Source organism: Eschrichtius robustus, chromosome 5, assembly GCF_028021215.1.
Source record: "Eschrichtius robustus isolate mEscRob2 chromosome 5, mEscRob2.pri, whole genome shotgun sequence".
Taxonomy (NCBI): domain Eukaryota; kingdom Metazoa; phylum Chordata; class Mammalia; order Artiodactyla; family Eschrichtiidae; genus Eschrichtius; species Eschrichtius robustus.
Window position 1 is genome coordinate 19,694,121 of NC_090828.1, and position 19,554 is coordinate 19,713,674.

The 19,554-nt window shown below is 42.2% G+C and overlaps 1 protein-coding gene and 1 non-coding gene across 2 annotated transcripts in view; both read right to left on the bottom strand.

Annotated features, from left to right (window-relative positions):
* Positions 1–18,681, bottom strand: part of ARPC2 (actin related protein 2/3 complex subunit 2) — a 29,976-nt gene extending 11,295 nt beyond the window's left edge. The window contains exons 1-7 of the mRNA XM_068544476.1: positions 18,573–18,681; positions 18,272–18,353; positions 10,037–10,071; positions 8,271–8,383; positions 4,578–4,623; positions 1,135–1,321; positions 392–485 (exon numbers count right to left, since the gene is read on the bottom strand). Coding sequence (XP_068400577.1) covers positions 392–485; positions 1,135–1,321; positions 4,578–4,623; positions 8,271–8,383; positions 10,037–10,071; positions 18,272–18,345 — 549 coding nt within the window. The 5' untranslated portion in view covers positions 18,346–18,353; positions 18,573–18,681. The remainder of the gene's footprint in view (positions 1–391; positions 486–1,134; positions 1,322–4,577; positions 4,624–8,270; positions 8,384–10,036; positions 10,072–18,271; positions 18,354–18,572) is intronic.
* Positions 15,326–15,462, bottom strand: LOC137765531 (small nucleolar RNA SNORA42/SNORA80 family). The gene has a single exon (XR_011074183.1). It is a non-coding gene; the product is annotated as a small nucleolar RNA SNORA42/SNORA80 family (small nucleolar RNA).
* Positions 18,682–19,554: the final 873 nt, after the last annotated feature.

The window sequence follows — 19,554 nt, forward strand, 5'->3', positions numbered from 1 at the left end:
CTTAAGAATTTTCTCTAGCTTCCATTCTGAAAAGACTTTATTTGGGACTAAGCCAAGCCAGTAGACCCTGCTAGAAACTTGAGGAAACATAAGAGGGCAGGAAATGTGACCAAGCTTTAAATCAAAGACCCCACGGCAGGAAGGATGCTTAATATTCAGTCATTTTGTTAGTATGTTTAATACTCAATTCACCCTCTAGTCCAGTCCTGCAAAAGGGCTAAACCCACTAAGAAAAAAAATTCAGTGAGTTTGATGGGGGCTGTTTAATTAAATCTTCAACAAGTTCCAGCATCAAATGAGCTGCCAGTTCTTTTCTATGCTCATGGTGTGCTTTGATAACAAGGTGTAAGTCACCAGGCCATGGTTCCGCCCCAAGATGTCTGCTCCATACCTGCATGAACACCTTTCCAATGACCACATCGTCGTCATCCTTAAACACTGTGCTGAAGACTACTGTGACTCTGTCCTTTTTAGACTCAACATACCTGAGGGAAACAAAACCCATGAGAGTGAGTATGGAACCAGAACAGGGTTTTGTCAAGAACTTGCTCTACAAGTGAAGTAGGAGGGTAAAGTCACGAATCTGCTAATTCATAAAACAAGGTGTGCCAGTGAGACTAAGTATTTATGGCCAACAAAGTCAGTATAATAAACACATGCCCTATGTGAGGCAAGAGATGAAAATCACCCAAAGTGGATGTTATTAACTTGTCTATATGCTACGACATGGAATCTAGAGTTAGTGATTCTCAGAATTCCACTTTAAAGGATGTATTTCTTTATATATTGTGAGACTCATAGCATGCAGATGATCCAAGAGTTGCAACAACACAGAACCTACAGTCACCCTCTGCCTCCCGATTATCCAGCTATACTACTGAAGGGGACTCAAAATGGTGGTGCCTTAAAGGAAAGCACTGGATTCTCTTTTCATCTTTTGCCAACTTTCAGTATCTGGAGACAAGGAGAAGTGGCCTTTCCCCCCTAACACTTACATCCTGGGTTAAAAAATTTTATGAGAAACACACTTCGGGGGATTCACACAATAGAGTTTAAGGTTTGACTTAGCCGAATGACTTTCAGTAAGCACGCGTGACAGCCACGCCAGGCTTCAGGACCAAATTCTATACTCACATGGTCTCATCATCCCTATAATGGATAACTGCCCTGTTCTCTCCTTCCTTGCCCTCTTCTTGGAATTGGAAATATTTCTCAAAGACAGAGGCAAAACAGTTTCGTTTCAACATGCCAGCCTGATGCACGATGGAATCCTTGGATGCCGGCAGATTTTCAAGGTCATATAGCAAAGAGACATTGTATCCTGGAGGGGAAAAAAAAAACACCCAACAATTATATTAAAAAAAACTTTACAGGTTCTAATGACATCTTATTTTGTCTCAATGTCTATACTTTTAACCCAGGTAGAAAGCTGTCCATTCCCATCTACTTCAAAGGGCAAATGAGATGAAATAAAAAATCTTAATTCTTGCAGAATTACTGTAAATATATATATAGCTAATTAACAGATACTATGCAAAAATTTGAATCAATATCAAAGATGACTGATTACAAATAAGGAATAGGAGGAAGTCATAATCCTGGAACTTTCATTAGAAATTTAATGTTCCAGACACAGCTGTGAAGGGGGCTGAAGATGCTATCAAGCTATAATATGAGTTACATATTTTTCTCTGAGGTTTAACATGCCAAGTGCCAACACAGCCAGCAGTTGGGTTGCTTTTTGATAATAAAATATGCCCGCTTACATGCCATCGCAAACCCTGAGGGTGGAGGTAGGGGAAAAAACCTAAAAAGGAAAAAAAAAAGGGTACATATACCTCCCCAATAGATTTGTGTACCCTGTAAAATTGTCAAGGTGTTTTAAAATATTTGACTTCATTTGATCTCCATAAGAATTCTTTGGGGACTTCCCTGGTGGCGCAGTGGTTAAGAATCCGCCTGCCAATACAGGGGACACGGGTTTGAGTCCTGGTCTGGGAAGATCTCACATGCCGCAAAGCAACTAAGCCCGTGCGCCACAACTACTGAGCCTACGCTCTACAGCCCGCAAGCCACAACTACTGAGCCTGCATGTCGCAACTACTGAAGCCCGCGCGCCTAGAGCCCGTGCTCCACAAGAGAAGCCACCACAATGAGAAGCCCGCGCACTGCAATGAAGAGTAGCCCCCTCTCACTGCAACTAGAGAAAGCCCGCGTGCAGCAACGAAGACCCAACGCAGCCAAAAATAAAATAAATAAATAAATAAATAAAATTAAAAAAAAAAAAAAAAAGAATTCCTCGAAATAGGTAGGCCAGAATATGGTTATTCTCATTTCAGAGGGAAAAAGAGGTTCAAAGAAGCAAAGTGCCAGGCCAAATGCAGCATGATATAAAGGTGGAGGCAACTCTTTTTTGAGCTGAACAAAAACTGGGTCCAAATCCTGGCCTTGACACTTCTGGCCTTGGACAAATTGCCTAACTTCTACAATTCCTGCATCTGTTAAAAAAAGGGGTGGTGAGTTGGGGGAGGCTGCTGGGAGAATTAAAAGAACACACAGTATTTAAAGTGCCTGGAACATAGCAGGTCATCAATAAACAGGGCAGAACAGGGACTGAAATCTGAGTGTACTGACCACTACACTATTCTGCCTCCTTTATAGCGTGTCCAGTACAAATTCCAACAAGGCTGGGATGCTTTATTTTATAATCCAGTGATTAATACCTGCGCAAAAGCCTATAGATGATTCTGCAAGAGTATCTGTACATCACCGAGGATCATTTCATATTCTAGACAACTGATGGGAATAATTTTGCCAGAACTGTATAGATTTTACATTTCCAAGTATCTTAGACCTTTATACTTTGTTACTATTTAATTTCTTCCCAAAAGCATTCCTGGGGTCTGTGTTTTTTGTTGGATCCATCCTCACTGAGAGCACTGGCTGGCTATCTAAATCTCTGTTCTAGACAGTGCTTAGCACATTTTTGGCACTCCAATATTAAATAATACCAATCACCATTCCATTTTGGATACCTGAAAACCAGATAAACAAATAGACCACAAGATTAGATTAAAAAAGAAAATATTTAAACTTGAGGTTTGCTTAGTTTTAAGAAGCCAAATAAAACAAACTAAATAAAACTATAACTGAAGCCAGACTTAAGTACGGCTTCTGACATGATGAACAGAACATACTGAAAATGAAGAAAAGTAAAAATCTAGTATGCCCTGCTGAGTTTTCCAAACTTGCCTAGATAAATCCATAGAAAAAGAGGAAGAGACATGCTACCTTCACATGTTTTTATACTTTGCACTTGTCTGAACACAAGGTCTGCAATTTGGTAGTGTGTGCTTTAGCACAGGAAGTGGAAGAAAAGGCCCAGAGACAGAAACATAAGCTCTCCGAGTTATACTCCGCTTGTTCTGATAGATTTTAGGATCTGAGCGGTGACAAGCAAGTCCGAGAGTTCCTTTATGCTTTTTCTGCTCTAGTTCTTTTTTTTCTTTCTTTCTGAAATTCCTTGATTCCTCTTAAAGCCTACAGTGTTATTTTATCTTTTGGCTTTTATTTCTGAGATACATTTGTACCATCAATTTGGGGATTAACACATTTCAGTATTCTTTAGGAGTGCAAAGCTCTCATCCATAAATACTCCTAGTAGCAAGTTACATTCCAAAGGCGCTTTTTCTTTATTAGATATTTTGTTTCCAAAGCAGCACATAAGGGTCACAGGAAGGTATTCTAATGGGAATGGTGAGGTGGTGTCATGTTGTTGTTGCTTTTAAAGTAACTTGTTAAAAGAGACAGACACACCTTCCTTTTTAGAAGGATTTGTTAGTCAAGGTACCACAGTCATAGGATTTGAGTTAACAAATATTATGTTCAAACAGTCTTACAACTTGGTCCTGACTATGGGGGCCCGGCTAGGCACCTCAGAATTTGAAACTACCACTCAATCATAGGGATAAAAATACTGTTTATTTTTTTCTACTTTAAACTTCCTTTAAAGCTGTGTAACATAGCTGTTCTAATCAAGGATAGCCATGGTGCTTTCCAATACCTCTGGCCATGAAGGAGGCAGAGATCACTGATCAGAAGAACAGATAAAAGGGGCTGAAATTTTTGTTACTTGAAAATGTGAGAATAGTTGTGAATATCGCTTTTCCTTCTCCAAATGTACAGTGTACAGACAAAGGTGTTACTAGGGGCTAGGAGGGAGACTCAATGTTTGCTTAGTCTTCTCAAAAGGCATTTTAATCACCATGGGCAAACAAAGGTGGCCCTCTGGCTGAAACATTAAGGAAGAGTCATTAGGCCTTATCCAGTAAATGTTAAAAATGGCATACATCAATTCTCTGTGTGACTACAACAATAATGTGTACCATTATTGGACAGTGCAAAGCCCCTTGAAAGCTATTTTTACGGAGAGAGTTGAAGTGGGAACTGAACTCAAGCAAAAATATTTGTAAGATGAATTAACATTTAAACGAAATCCTTTGGCTAAAAAAAGCATAGCACAAAAAAGGACAGGTCTCTTTCTATGTCATTCCACAGCTGCTCACATTACTACGTACCTGATTCTGGATTTACCAAAAAACTCCCGTACACTCTCTTTAATAACTAGAAAACACAAAAACAAATAGGTTAATTCAAAGTCCCTGATAATTTCATTATTTTCAAAGCACTGTGCTGGCTAAGCTTTTCCTAAGCCAGCGTTCTTCCTAACTTTCAAATGGCGAATGAGAAACTGGATACAGAGGGGGAAGCAGATTTATCTGAGTTACCAAGCAAATCACTCGCACAACTGCAATTAACTCCAAAAGGTTGGTCTAGGATCTGTGTTTCAATCAACGTTCACCCTTTACTCTTTTAGGACTCAGTCACACCCGTTACATGACAAGATAAAACCAGAACTGTCGGGAACTGATTCCAGTTAGCTTGCTTATCTTGTATGCTTTAAAATTACTTAGCTCACCATCATCTTTTTTTAAAAGACAAAAAGCAATGGATAACTGAATCTTAGCCAGTTATTTATGCTGGTGGGTCCACAGAAGCTTGTACTCTCTAAATGTCTTTTTCTCAAAACCAATCCTTACAGCTGGCTACTTTCCAGCTTTTTGGAGTAAATGATAAAACAAGAGCCCTTTTCACACCTTCTTATTTTTTCTCTGCCAGTATGACTGCTCTCCCTGGTAGAAACTGCTCCTAGGCTGACATGGTTTAAGAAACAAACTTTTTATTCGGGAAGCAACAGTTCTGACTTAAATGTTATATGGGACACATTAAGCGGTAGAAAGGCAGTTATTTGAAGAGAGAAAATAAATAAATATTAAAGTCACTAGAATTTAATAACCTCTCAGTATTTAGTAGTCTTTATATGTTTAAGAGGCAAAACACAGACAGGGCTTATTACTAAGTCTCATTAAAACCTTACACTTAGGAAGGAAAGGTGTCATCACTATTTTATAGGAAGGTAGAACTGAGGCCAATATATTAACCCTCAGTAGTATAACAGGCTGTGGGGTTTTGTCTCTAGGCATCCAATTTCTAACTCTATGCCACCACAAACACACTAATGATCCTCTTGCATTTTCTGGGATACCAAAAAAAGAGGCACTGAATCTAAGACAAGTTACCAAGTTAAAAATAAACAAGAGTACAAACTTGTTTTAACTGTAAGAGTGGCATGTGTGTTTTAAAGGATCCCACTAGCCAGTGAAAAGCACTGCGAACACAGGCAGCGCTAGAGTGGAGGTCCATGTGAGCAGGGCCTCTGTCTCGTTCACTCCTGTGGTCTCACTGCCCATCTCCCACATCCGGGGACTCATAACAGATCTGAGCAAATGTCGATGCTTTTCTTCTAATCTTATTTTCAATGTACTCGCTAGGTTATTTAAAGCAAACACAACAAACAAACCAACAAACCAGGAGCAAACCATTTATTTCATGTCCCATTTAAAAAAATTATCACATAGTAGGTTCTTTCCCCCCATTCTTAAATATTCTTTAGTATTCCACATATCAACCATTATCCTATAGCTGGAAGAAATTCTCAACGTGCAAAACTTGGATAATAGGGTGGACCTCACCGCATGAATCAGTGACCACACTTTTTGTATAAAGGTAAAAGATAAATAATGCCACTTGTAGTTCCTATTTGGTGACCATACAGCCACTGTAAGGTATCTCTTTTACAGAAGACGAACTAAAGGGAGAGGTTCAAGGTCATAAGAGTCTGTTGACCTTCAGTTGTCCCATATACCACTTCTCCTTAACTGTCTGGGGGAAAAAAAAGTAACACACATATCCCATTAACAATTTTAACTAGCTACAATTCTGTACTGTGTGTACTTGGAGGAAGGGAAAATCAGATGTGGGAGAAACCACAGCACCTAAGATTTAGTTTAATTCCAAGTTACCAAGTTAATACTCTCAGATCTAAGAGGTCTTTAGAGCCAAAATTACACCACATTCAACTCCTCTGCTCCCTCCTCTTGGCAAAACCAGCCAGCGCTTCCCTGCTGACTTCACTTGAACTTTTAACCATGATTCACTTTTCAATTTGTGCCCCCTCTTCCAACCAGCCACCAGAAGATCAGACCTTCCCACCCCAGCGGCTGAGGCTTTCTACTTTGAAAAAGGGCCTGTGACAAAGTAACAAGCTTCCTGTGGTTATCCCAGGCTGGTCACTGTTTAACCAACCCAGGGAGCCATTTACTGTGCACTCTGCCCCAACACTGCGAATGTTACGTACTCCACCCACTTGAGTGGGTGGGGCTGTTTCTTTGACCCTTGTGGTACCTACGAGAATAGCAATGTGTTCTGGAGTTCTACTATAAGGAAAGCACAGACTGGAAAGGAGATTTAAGAAATCTAGCTTAACACTTTCTCTCCCTCCCAAGGATTGTTCTTATTGCACCTAGATCTTTAAAGAGAGAGGACTATCTAGGGAGAATGATCACACAATTTTTTAGTTGTTTGTTCAAACGTTCAACAGTTCTTTCCAGGTAGTTGTCTTCTACTTCATGTAATGCATGGCCAGCTTAATGCCATTTGTTTCCCCTTGCTCTTCATCTGGTAAAGAGTCAGCCGGTATCACTTACATAATTAATAATCTTTCAAATGCTTTAAAAGACTAGGTCTTTCTCCTGAAGCTCTTCCTTTTCAGGTAAAATAACCCTGAATACAAATTCTCTAAACCATCCTTCTTCCCTTGAATTTATGAGGCAAATCAGAAAAGGTTTTCGCTCTACCCTTGAACTTACAGGGCAAACCAATCACATATGAAGAAGTAAGGGAAGTGACTGTGTATGGCTCTTGGTATTCTTCATGGTTAACATCAATTTTAGTTTTTATTATTAAGATTTTGATTATACTCTTTTGCAAACAGCCTTTTTCATTACATAAATTTTAAATAAGTCAAAAGCTACTACTCTTAATCAGAAAGAAAATATATCTGATTTCATTCACCAGACCGTATCTTCATTCACCAGATTAAGGAGAACCTACTTTGTTAGAACTAAAAGATATTTGAAAACTGATTCAGGAACTGAGTCATACTTCCTGCTTTGAGACCCAACCACAACGTGCACACACTGGTGTAATAGCATTTTCTTTCTTCCATAAATGGCTCTCCCCAGAGCAAACATAGTTCAACAGGAACCAAACCCACTGAAAGAAGCCAGTGAATAAAGCAGGCCATCAAGAGTTTCATAACGCATGGACACCCTTTCTTATTTCCCCTAAGGTAGTCATAAAGAAGAGCAGATACTTAAAGAGGCCAGCTCTAAAGAGCATTAAACTAAAAAATTTAAAGGGCAGATTTGTGCCTAAATTTCCAAAATGAGAAATTAAGATTGTAAACTTGAAACAGGTCAGAGGTTATACACCTGCTTCACAATGTAACAGAAATAGAACAGAACCCATCTCAGTCTTGTGATAGCTATTTTTGTATTGGTCAAGGAAAAGCATTCTTTGCTACATTTTTTGAGAACTAAAGCTGTTTTTGTTTTCATTGGTTAGAGAACATCTTTATTTCTTCAGAGTAAAAAGCAGGCAAGCAAAGAACCAAAACTCTTTCTGGGAAACACCCTTCTTTACGACTATGGGAAACAGAGTCAAGAGCCCCTGGTTAGGTGAGCAAGCCATCCAGAGTGGCCCATGCCAGTAGGGATGACTCAGTGCCGTGGATCTTCTAGGAGTGGCAAGCTACCAAGAAAAGGTGAGGAGGAAACAAGAGTCCCAAGGAAAAGTGATGTGGAACCTACCTCATCAGCACCATGTGCCTGAAGTTCCTTGTAGAATTTCAAAGAAATACTGACCATTACTTTTGTTTTGTCTCCATTAGGATTTGAAATATGATAGAGGACTCCATCAAAATCTGCAAGGAAAAGCAAATAAGGTTGCTTAACTTGGGAATAGGGAATAATATCTCAAAGTACCTGCCTACATGTTGCAGGCCACAAGGAAGTCTCCCTTACAAGTAGGCATAAAAGTAAAACTGCATTTATTTTAAATCCATGTGGAAAGTTACCAGAAACACTGAGATAGAATTACAGAGTACTTACCTCTTTGCTCTTTTCTAAAATTACAAAGCTATTTTTACTTTAATCACAGCTTGGTGCTGAAAGAATTTTTTAAAAAAATCTTTATTGTGATATATTTTAAACATGCATAAAATATAATGTATAACAAACCCCTATTCTCATCATGGCTTCAACAATTATCAACATATGGCCAATCTTGTTTCACTTAGACACACCCCTTCCCAAAGATTTATTCTGAAGCAAATCGCACATGTCACTTCACCCGTAAATATTTCAGAATACATCTCTAAAAGGTAAAGAAGACAGTTGAAAAAAAAAAAAATAACCCTAATTCCACTGTCATGCCTAAATTTAAAAAAACAATTTATTAATATCAAATATCCAGTCAAGCACTGAAATATTGTCTCAAGAATTTAAAAAAAAATATTGTTGTCTTACTTATGTAAAATGTTCAAAGAAGAGAATGAATAATATTAAGCCATTCTTGATTAGGCCTGATAGCTTAGCTGACTTTTTTTTTTTTTTTTTTTTGTCTTTTAGCCTATTACCTTTTTTAAAATTTGGACCAAGCTGTTAGTTTCCAAAAACTGAGTGACAGTGGTGATGTTAGTGAGGTTGTTTCAATATAGAATCCCTGTGCACAGATAATCATCATAGTACCAAGTTGAAGGAATCAAAAGGAGCCACATTTAAATAAGTCTAATTTGAATGTCAGAATGTGTTGTGTTGGGACGTTGTGGCCAACTCTGCCACGCATGTTCTGTTGATCCTGTCAATAAAGACTTCAGCTTCAAAAAAAAAAAATTGTTGTCTTATTTGAATTAGGATCCAAACAAGCCCATACACTGCATTTGGTTATCCCTTAAGTTTCTGTACTCCACAGGCCTCCCCTCTCTTGTAGTTCTTGAAACCAGGTGCTGAGTGTAATTACTTTAGGGAGATCTGGCATTGCTAGTTAGTATGAGGGGAAGGGGATGGTGCCTGGCCTCCAAGTCACAGCACTTCAGAGCTGCAAAAAGTGTTCCAAGATCATCTAGCCAAGTACCCTCATTTCTACAGAGCATGACTGTCCAACTCCTCAAAGTTCACACAGCAAGTGAGTAGTATCAATACCTAATTCTTTCTAGGAAAAGAAAGCAGTAACATCTCTCTTTGACTTGTGGAACAGGTCTCTAGCACTTTTGTGATTCCCCACTCCTCTAGTGCTAGGCAAACTAAGATGATGGTTAAAGATAATAACATAATATTTCCAAATTTAAAAAACCTTAGTTTGTACCACAAAATTAAACCCAAACTTCTAAGATATCAGCAGGCAACTTTATATAGCTCACTAAATCCATGGAATAATCATCTAAAATAAAGACCACACACACACACACACAAAGACAATCAAGATAGTAGCCCTAAAAAGCTTGTTTTAGGAAGAATTTTATTTTCTGTTTTTTATATTGTGCCTTCTTCTTAGTAGGTGAGATAAAGGCACTTACCTGCAAATGTTACTTCTACAGCTTCTGGTTTGTTTCTGCAAAACAAAACAAGTCCTTTAGTTAAGATAACTATATTGCTGGGACTTCCCTGGTGGTCCAGTGGTTAAGACGCTGCACTTCCAATGCAGGGGGCACGAGTTCAATCCCTGGTCGGGGAACTAAGATTCTGCGTGGTGCATGGTGCAGCCAAAAAACAATATAACTATATTGCTGCTTGCCTTCAAGGGGACTTGCAAAAGCCTCCTGAGCTTTACTTAAGATCGAACCATCCTGTAAAAATCTTATACTTACCATTGATCCAGGTACACAATTCATTTTCTCATGCATCTAAACCTCTGGAGTTATTTAGGGTGGAGGACTGAAAAAAGGAAGCAGGACAGATAAAGCTTTTGTTTTGCAGCTGGAATCTCTGCTGTGGTTGTGCTCACCTTCAATTCTCAAGTCCTTAAGACCATGATAGACACGTTTGTATATGTGACCCACAAAATGCCCTCTTTTGGTCAATCCCTCCCCCACGGGACATACTCAGTGGAGGTAATGCACTCAGCAGGAAAACTGCTAAACAGAGCACAGAATGGTTTAAATTTACTTAAGTGAAAGGATGATTTCAGGCCATAAACGATACAGTTCTATTCCATTTCAAAGACAATCTGTTAGTCTTCCTACACATCTTTCCCTCTCCCTTATATGACCGAAGTACTCACCACTCTCCTTAGTGAAGCCCTCTTTGGTTCCACCCTAGTTGTTTTGGTTTTGTTTTTAAATTCCAGTGTGTACTTCCATAAAGTGTAGCACAAAATAACACTGCGAAATCACTGAGAACAGTTAAGACACCTGTTTTCCAACTTTAGCCTTTTCTTCAGGACCATGTTTTCAGACAAATTAACACTACACGCCTTCATTTTCTTGCCTACTCATCTATGAAATGGGAGAGCACAAATGATCCTACCTACCTCTCACAACTGCTAAAGATAAAACAAGAGAACAGACACAGAAGAACTTATCCTGGAAGGCAAAGACAGTCTAACACCTTCTGGGCGATTCCCAGATGAGCCTGGAACATGGGCTTCTATTTGATAAATGCTGCTGAGTTATTACCTAGAAAGCATGACATATATCCTAGCTATAAACAGTAACGGTCAATTAACCTCCAGTGAAAAGCTACTTTACATGCTTTCCTCGCTTCTCCTCAAAGCCCAATGGTAGGAAACGAATGAAGACTCTACCGTTTTATCAGCTAACACCCTAAAACTCAAATGATTCCACTTTGTTTTATGGGCCAGCAGACAAGATATACACATTTTCATATTTATTCTTGCCTAGCTTGCTCAAGACCTCACGATTAAGTGCGCATCTCTTTTACTATCTCCGCTCCCTCACCTGTGAAAGGAACAAAGACTGAGTTACCCTCCAGAGTTGCTGGGAAATAATGGAATAGATAACGTGGTTTATGACTGTTGAAAAGCTGCAGCAGAGCTAAACAATGCCTTTCAAGGAAACTGGCCTCTCCTAAGCATATGTTAGCCCTGTTGTAAAATCAGCCTATACAAATCACATACAAAGTTCCACTCTGTTTCTTCAAAGCCATCCATATGTGACTTAGAAAAAGTATTTTGGGTGTCTGAGAATCGAAGCATCAAGTGGGTTTACGGACAAGCAGTGAGTTCGGAATATGATGAAAGAACTGTATAAAAATTTAAGTTGTTTCTGATCTTTCATTTGAAACTGTAGCCTGGAGACTAAGGCAATGAATGGCCAACCACCATTTTGCACTTCTAGAAAACAGGAGCCAAGGAAGAAGTAGACACGTTAATCTACGGCCCACTTGAGTGAAATATTAAGAGGCTGCACAACGGGAGGAAGCACTGAAGCACATTTTCCAGAGGAAGGCTGGCTGTGCCAAAGAGGCAGGGTGGAGGCTTATAAAAGGCCACGTTGTATCACTTAGTAGGCGGCTGGTTTTTTTTTTTTTTTAACCTTTAGGCTTTAATTCAGCCAAGGAAGGACTGAGTTCCTCACTTTCTCACTTCATCAACAGACCGAGAAAAATCAAGTATAGATAAAAAACCTTAGGGTTCCAACATTTTGAGTCTGAAATTCTGCATTTCTCTAGGCCGTAAAGTTCCCTGAGCATAGCTCCCCACTGGGAGAAGTCTCTAAGATCTATACTACGTGGTTTGCTGCCTGACTTGGGAATATTTGTCAAATCATTGCCATTAATATTTTAGCTTACTATTTATGGCTGCATAAAGGTTGTAGAGGAGAGAGACAGGCTGCTGAGAGAGAGCACTGGGCCAAAGGAGTCCTCCTGAGGCGTCAGCTGGGAGTCAGAGGTCTGAGAACTCTGTGCCCCAACACGGAGACCGCACGGAGCGGGAAATACACCACAACAGGGCCGAGACTCAATTCCAAGACCAGGTGTTTCTTATTTACTTTTGTGGTTTAAAATCATGGAGCTAGAGGGGAATAAGATTGGTCTGGGAGAAAGTGTATCATTTAATAGGCCAAAAGGTAAATCGTTAAGTTATTTTCTGTTCGACTGTCTGCTAAAGTTTCAGATGCTGGGGGTGAGTTTAATCACAGAAAAAGCGTGTCTTTCAGAGTTGACTCTTCACCTCAAGTTCTGTCCCTTACTGGCTATGTAACCACAGGCAATGTTACTCAAATGTCTGCAAGCCTAAAATTCCTTTTCTAGAAAACGGAGATTAAAAGCATCTACCACACAAGGTTGTTGTGAAGACTAACCGAGATGCTATGGGGACAGCAAAGTTTCCCAATCAGGGTCTTGTGACTAGGTTATAGATATGCTGAGATAATGATCCCCACAGCCCTTAGGGCAGCCCAGAGGCAGGATCTCTAGGGTAGACCATTTACCCAGATGTGCCACAGATATGGTCATGTTCTGTGTGTGACAAACCAGGAATCACCGGGGAAGGGTGCCTGTACAATGCTTAATACATACGTCTACTCCCTCTCCAACTCCCAAGAGCCCCAGTTTTGTCAACTGTATTATTGGAACTGCTGTCTGTCACCCAGGCACACTCTGAAATGGAACAAAACCACGTTAAAGCTTATAGTAAAGTGCCTGGTTCATAGAAAGTGATCAATGAATTAGTTTTTCTTCTAGGTAGAATCAGAGGAGATCAGACTTCAGAGTCATGGTCGAGAGAGGTTTTGGGATTGTGGTAACTCCCAGTATCAGGAATTGGTCAACACAACAAGGAGAAACAGAACCATATTACTGTCAGACTGTCGTAATGTCTGGAATCCTAGACTAAAGCTCCCTGGATAAGCCCTCAGGGTTACTGACTGGACAGTACAAGACACTAAAACATATTCAATTCATTCAGATGGGTTTCAAGAGTCATTCTTAAAATCCTTTAGAAAAAAATTTCCTTTTATCCTTTTTCTAAGGAAGCTTCTAGAATGTCACTAATCAGTCAATAAAGAACTCCTGGCAACTGTTATTATCCAATCCTCTTTTCTCACTAAGGGTTTTGGAGTTTTTACTCCCGAATGCATCCAGTTCCCCGTTGTTTATGTCCCTCTTCTAGTTATCCCTTCCATAAGCTGAATTAGAGGAATTATTGAGTTCTGCTCATCATCTCACCATAAAGTTTTTGATTACTCTCTTTTAAGTCCTCTCTAAGGCTCCCATCCTCCTTTTTGAGCAAAGCCTAGAAAAATGGATCATGCTAGGTAAGAGGTGGGTGGTCCTACTCTCTGTTAAGCCACGTCTCAAAATAAGGAGAACAAAGAGGGCCTAAAAGCTGATTCACACAGTGTCAGAAAAGTGATAAACTGCTAAAGAAACTAAGAACCATTCTATCTGGCTTCATCCATTGCTTCAAGAAAACACTTATTAAGCTGACTATACACACAGCGAGAATGCTGGGAAAACAAAGATGACGAAACCATAGGCCCTGCCCCTAAGGAGTCACAGGTTTGGTACACATGTAAGGAGTGCAGCTCTGGGGCTTTATGCCCAAAGTGGTCCCAAGGCAGCCAGAGGGTGGGCAGCAGTGTGTAACTACAGTGACCTGTAAAAAGACCAACTAGATCGTCTCAGCAAGTCAGCCACTACATCCAATTTCTTCTAAATGCTTAAACAATGTCCTAATTCCAAATCACTTCAAACCAGTATGTCTCTCTGAGGACATATGCAGCATATTTGGGAATGAGAACAAGGTATCAGCAAGATTTAATTTATTCCTTTCTCAAATTTCTCCTCCCACAGTCCTCGCCCACCCCAACTGGCACAGCCTGCTTACTGAGCTTCACTCCCCCTCAGAGAACCACAGCTCCCCACAATATGCACAGCTGTGGCAAGGAGCCAGCATGCACTTAAAATCAACAGCAATTTGCATCTGACAGCATTTCCTCAATTTTGGACTCTAGCTAAGTCGACAAGCCTAGCTTCTGAGGCTGTAAAGGCTCTTGGTGTGTATATACTAAAAAAAGAATTAAATTAATTTGCCAGATTACTTCTGCTTTAATTGGGGGCCTGGGTAAGACTTCCTAAATGATTAAAAAAAACAAAAACAAAATGCTGTTGACAAGACCTGTACATGAGGTTATCTTCAGTGTTCAGCATAGCTTCTTAATCAGTCACCGTCTCTTAGTTTGGAGGCTAAGAAGAATCCTTAAAAGAATCCTTTGGAGGCTAAGAATTGGGAAGACAATTTACCAATAACTATCATTCTGTGAGGATACAGAAATCATTCCAATAAGCCACCTTCCCAGGAGGGCGGTAGGAGAAAAAAAAAGGTAAATCGTTTGGAATGAATCTTAGGCTTTGTCGGAACTGCCTCCAAATTAAAAGGGTGTCGTGACCAAATGTATTCTTTTTTTTCCTTTTTTAGGTTATTTATTTTTGGCTGTGTTGGGTCTGCGTTGCTGCACATGGGGTTTCTCTAATTGTGGTGAGCCGGGGCTACTCTTTGTTGCGGTGTGCGGGCTTCTCACTGCGGTGGCTTCTCTTGCTGCGGAGCACAGGCTCTAGGCACGCGGGCTTCAGTAGTTGTGGCACGCAGGCTCAGTAGTTGTGGTGCACGGGCTTAGTTGCTCCGCGGCATGTGGGATCTTCCTGGACCAGGGCTCGAACCCGCGTCCCCTGCATTGGCAGGCGGATTCTTAACCACTGTGCCACCAGGAAGTCCCCAAATGTATTCTTAAACAATTTAGATGACAGAACTGCTTTATTCGAAGGAAATTTAGACTTTTAGTAGGATGTCACAGGCAAGAAGACCCAGCAGGATGATATGAGAGGCATCACTCTTTTCTGTTTCATACTGTATAACACCCTTCAGTGCTCACAGCCCACAGGTAAGGAGGCTGGGCAATGGTTCGAGGCTGCAATTTACTCTGGCATGGGTACACTATGAGAGGCCCATAGAGAAGGACCCGCCATAAATCCATTACCATGCTCTGAGAGGCACTTAAAATAAGATCAACTTCAAAAGGAAAATTACTCTAACTGTATTCTGAAGTATATACGACAGAACTATTTTTAAGACTATCTCATGCTTATGTTCTTAGTAGCTGGAACAGTGCTGCATTTCCAATTGCAGACTTTCTGCAATAATGGAAATGTTCTACATCTCTGCTACCCAAATACAGCTGCTCCTAGCCACATGTGGCAACTCAGCCCTAGAACTGTGGCTAGTGTGAGAAGCTTAATTTTAATTCACTTTAATTAATTTTTATTTAAACTTAACTAGTCACATGTAGTTACTGGCTATCCTTATTGGACATTGTGAAGATGGAAGATTCACTCTGGGGAAGGCTGCTCAGAACCTGATTTCCCCAACTGGTTTGTTGAGAAGTGTAAAGCAGGGTGGAGCTGACCTCTCCCAGCAGGTTCCCACAAGGGCCAAGCCTTTCAAACCTCCAGGGTTTCTCTTCAGCACTACTGCCTTTCTTTAATCTTTCTCTGATCTCCACCCCAACACGTGTCACCCCTTTGGTCCTCTGTAACTTTGCCAATACTCTCAGAAAGGTCCCCCTTTCCTGTTCCTGCCTGGTGCTGAGCACTGGGAGAACCCTACAAACGTTTATGATTATCACACTAGTTACCCTTCTCTGGAAGTTCTGGCTAGGCATGCACCTTGATAAATTCTTAACTACTTTACTGCTGCCTCACCTTACTGGCATGCCTGGAAATTCACACTCCGTCTAGAAACAGGCTTCTGCTAGGTGTTACATTTGCAATCCCAGGAAAGCCCTACCTCCTCGGCTGAATATCATAGTCTCTTTTCAAAGATTTTCAAAGTGCTTTACAGCAGAATATGTTTTGAGCCCACTTACTTAAAGACACACCTCAAAGGGAAGATGGGCCAGAATAAAAGCCAAAACTTGCTGCCCTGCCCCAATAGTCAACATTGCTACAACATATACTTTGTAAAAAAAAGTCCCAGAAGTTCTAACTTATGCCTTCCAGACTTGAATGCCTACTTTACTCCCACTGAAATGGTTAGTGGCTCTTTTTAAGAGTAATGTTCTAAAAGCAGAAGAGTCGAAGCTCTGAGTAATAGGCTACATTTCAGAATCACAAGTTATTAACAAACAAGTAGTTGTGAAGGTACTCCTGCAGTACAAGGCATGCTTCTACTTGAAATGCACAGGCATTTATCTTGTAGATCAGCTTATAACCACCCAGGTCTCATTTTTTGCTGGTCTAAACTTGAGAATTCACTTGAGATCAGCTGTGAAAATGCAGAAGTTAATTTAACTTCCTCCTATGTGCTACACTGCTCAAAAAAGTACACAGCAATCACCCAAAATAAGCCACTAAGCTGATTCGTTTGAACATTTAAAATGCAAAGCAACTGGTAAGTGAGGCTTAAGACACGAAGCAAGTTGGCCTAAAATATAAGCAACTGCAGTCCCTGGCAGGAAACAGCAGCTACTGCTCACTGTATGTGTTACTTCAAGAAACGCTGTGCTTTGTTTTACAGATAAAATCTGTGGCCTTATAAAAGAGATAGGAGACAATATATTCAATAAGCAGTGGGTTATAAGTTTTTTTTTAATGCCTCCAAGCCACAAGTTCATTATGTCCACTTAGAATTTCCCTTCCACCAATCCTCTTCCATCTGTGGCTCTCCAAGCACATACTCTCTTATTATTAGTTCCCAGTTCACCAGAAACGGTTTGCACTTATTTCCTCAACTGTGTAAGCAAGATGTGAAGCCCCATTCTCACAGATGGGGAAATGAGGCAAAGGGACTGGTCACAGGCCACCAAAAATTAGAAGCTAAAACCAACTCCTTGGTTTAAATATTATATTAGAAAAGCAAAGCAGCTTTGGGGGAAGAGGTTGTCTTCTACTGATTCTTGTGTTTGACAGAGAAGGGTGCCTTTGAAACATGTCCTAAAGCCCACTTTTAAAGAAGCCAATGGTTAAAAACAGGTTTCATCTAAGAACTTTATAGACTCTGGAGGCTTTTAACTGTGTATCTAGGCCAGAATTACTGCAGAAGAAATCACAGACCAGGGGTATGGTATAAAAATTTAAAAGATAAACAACCAGATAGAGGACAGCGGGTGGGGAAAGGATTATTAGAACCTCAGACGAGCGATAAGGAAGGGTTGTGGATGTGGGGGACCACTAACTTTGCTTGAGAAATGTAACAAAATGGCCAGTGTCTCTCACAGCTGGGCTCAGGGAAGGTAAGCTAGAGAGATCATCGGGTTTTCCGGCTGCAAGGCTGGGCCTGCCTTCAGTCTTCCCTCCCGCTCCCTTAGACGAGGGTGGGGGGTGGGAAGCGAGAAGACTGGTGGTGATCTGGGCCTGCATCTTCTTTCCTCCTCCAGTCCTGGGAATTCCTGAAAACTCCTTCCAACCCAATCCCAAATGGGCTCTCTCCGGGTTCTGAACAATGACGGGGAATACAGAGGGAAGTGGTCCCCTGCTCGCTCCAGAGGGCAATGGGATCCTCCAGCGAGAGTTCTGGCCCAAGCTACCCTCACGTCCCACAGGTCTCCTGCACTTTGGCACGCGCACTCCTGTCCACTCACTGCTTCCGCATCCCTCCTCTGAGCCTCTCCCCACGCATCTCTGCCCCTCACCCCACCGCGCCCAATCACCGCCCACGTCTACACCGCCTGGGCAGTCCCCACACCCTGCCAGGTCTCCCACCTCCCTCCTCCATGTCTGGGGGGCTGAACGATTAGCAGGGGTCAACTGTGCCTCCCCCGCCACCCACCAGCCCCCGGCCCCCGGCGCGCGCTCACCCGGCGGCCGCGTTCTCGAACTTGAGCGCGAGCGTCTCCTCGATGATGCGGTTGTTCACCTCCAGCAGGATCATGGCGGCGGCTGCCCCGGGCAGGGGAAGGAGAAACAAGGGCGGGTGAGGGTGGGTAAGGGAGGAAAGGACGGAGGGAGCGGCCCTGCTGCCCCCTGAGGAGGGGAGCTGGGTGGGGTAGGAGGTTAGGAGAGAAGGGGAAAGGGATCGGGGTGGGGGTAAGGGAACACGCGCGCGCTGACCCGCGCACGCACTGACTGTGGAGACACCTACCCACCCACCCGACCGACCTGGCCCCCGAAGCCTGAACCCGCCTGCCGAGCCGCCGCCGCCGCCGCTGCACCCTCACCGACAAGCCCGATCCCCGCCCAGCCCCCGGCTCTAGCCGGCCACTTCCGCTCTCACACCCACTTCCGCTCGCCGCCCGGACGCGCGGCCCCGCGGCGCCATTTCCGCTCCGACCCCCTCGTGCACGCGCACGCAGGTGCGCCGGGCGGGGGCGGAGGCCGCACATGCGCATGTGGGGTGCCGCTAGTCCCAACTCCACTTTCCCATAGACCGTTGCAACTGGTTGTGGCTAGTGTGTTTCTTAGCCTGCTGTCCTTCCCCGAGGCCTGCCTCACTGTCCGGCGCCTCCCTCCCGCACTCCCCAAAGGTTTACTTCCACTCTTCCCGTCTTGTAATTTCAGAGACCCTACAAGAAGCTCGCCCTTGTCATCTCCCAGCCGGCTTCTTTGCTCTCAGCTTGTTTGCTGTCAGTGTGACCCTTCCTCATGCCACACCAATGGCTGTCCGGCGGCACCATCGTGCATTCATTTCTTCCACAGATGTTTAGTGGGCTTCTGCTCTGCGCTGGGGATACAGTGGCGCGTGAAACAGATGAGGTCCCCCCCTCGTGGAGCTCATAGTCTGGTAAAGGAAACGGACTACAAACTCAATTTATGTAACTACAGAGTGTTAGAAGGGCAAGGAAGGAAAGGAATGAGAAGTCACCGAAGTGAATAAGCCTACCTGGTTCCCTGTCATGCCTCCATTTCTGTGCCTGGAGCTGCCTCCAAGGTGCCCCGAACATGATTTTCTCTGCCTCTGAAACCCTTACCTTCCAGTACCTCTGCCAGAGACATACTTTTTTTACTCAACTGCATGTGGGAAATGAACTCATTTTTGTGCTGCGTCTTTACCTTCTGCCTGTGTGCCTTGTTTTGTATTTTTCCTTCTCCAGGGAGAATCTGACAAATTTGAGTTCTTTTTACATGTATTGATTTATTTTAT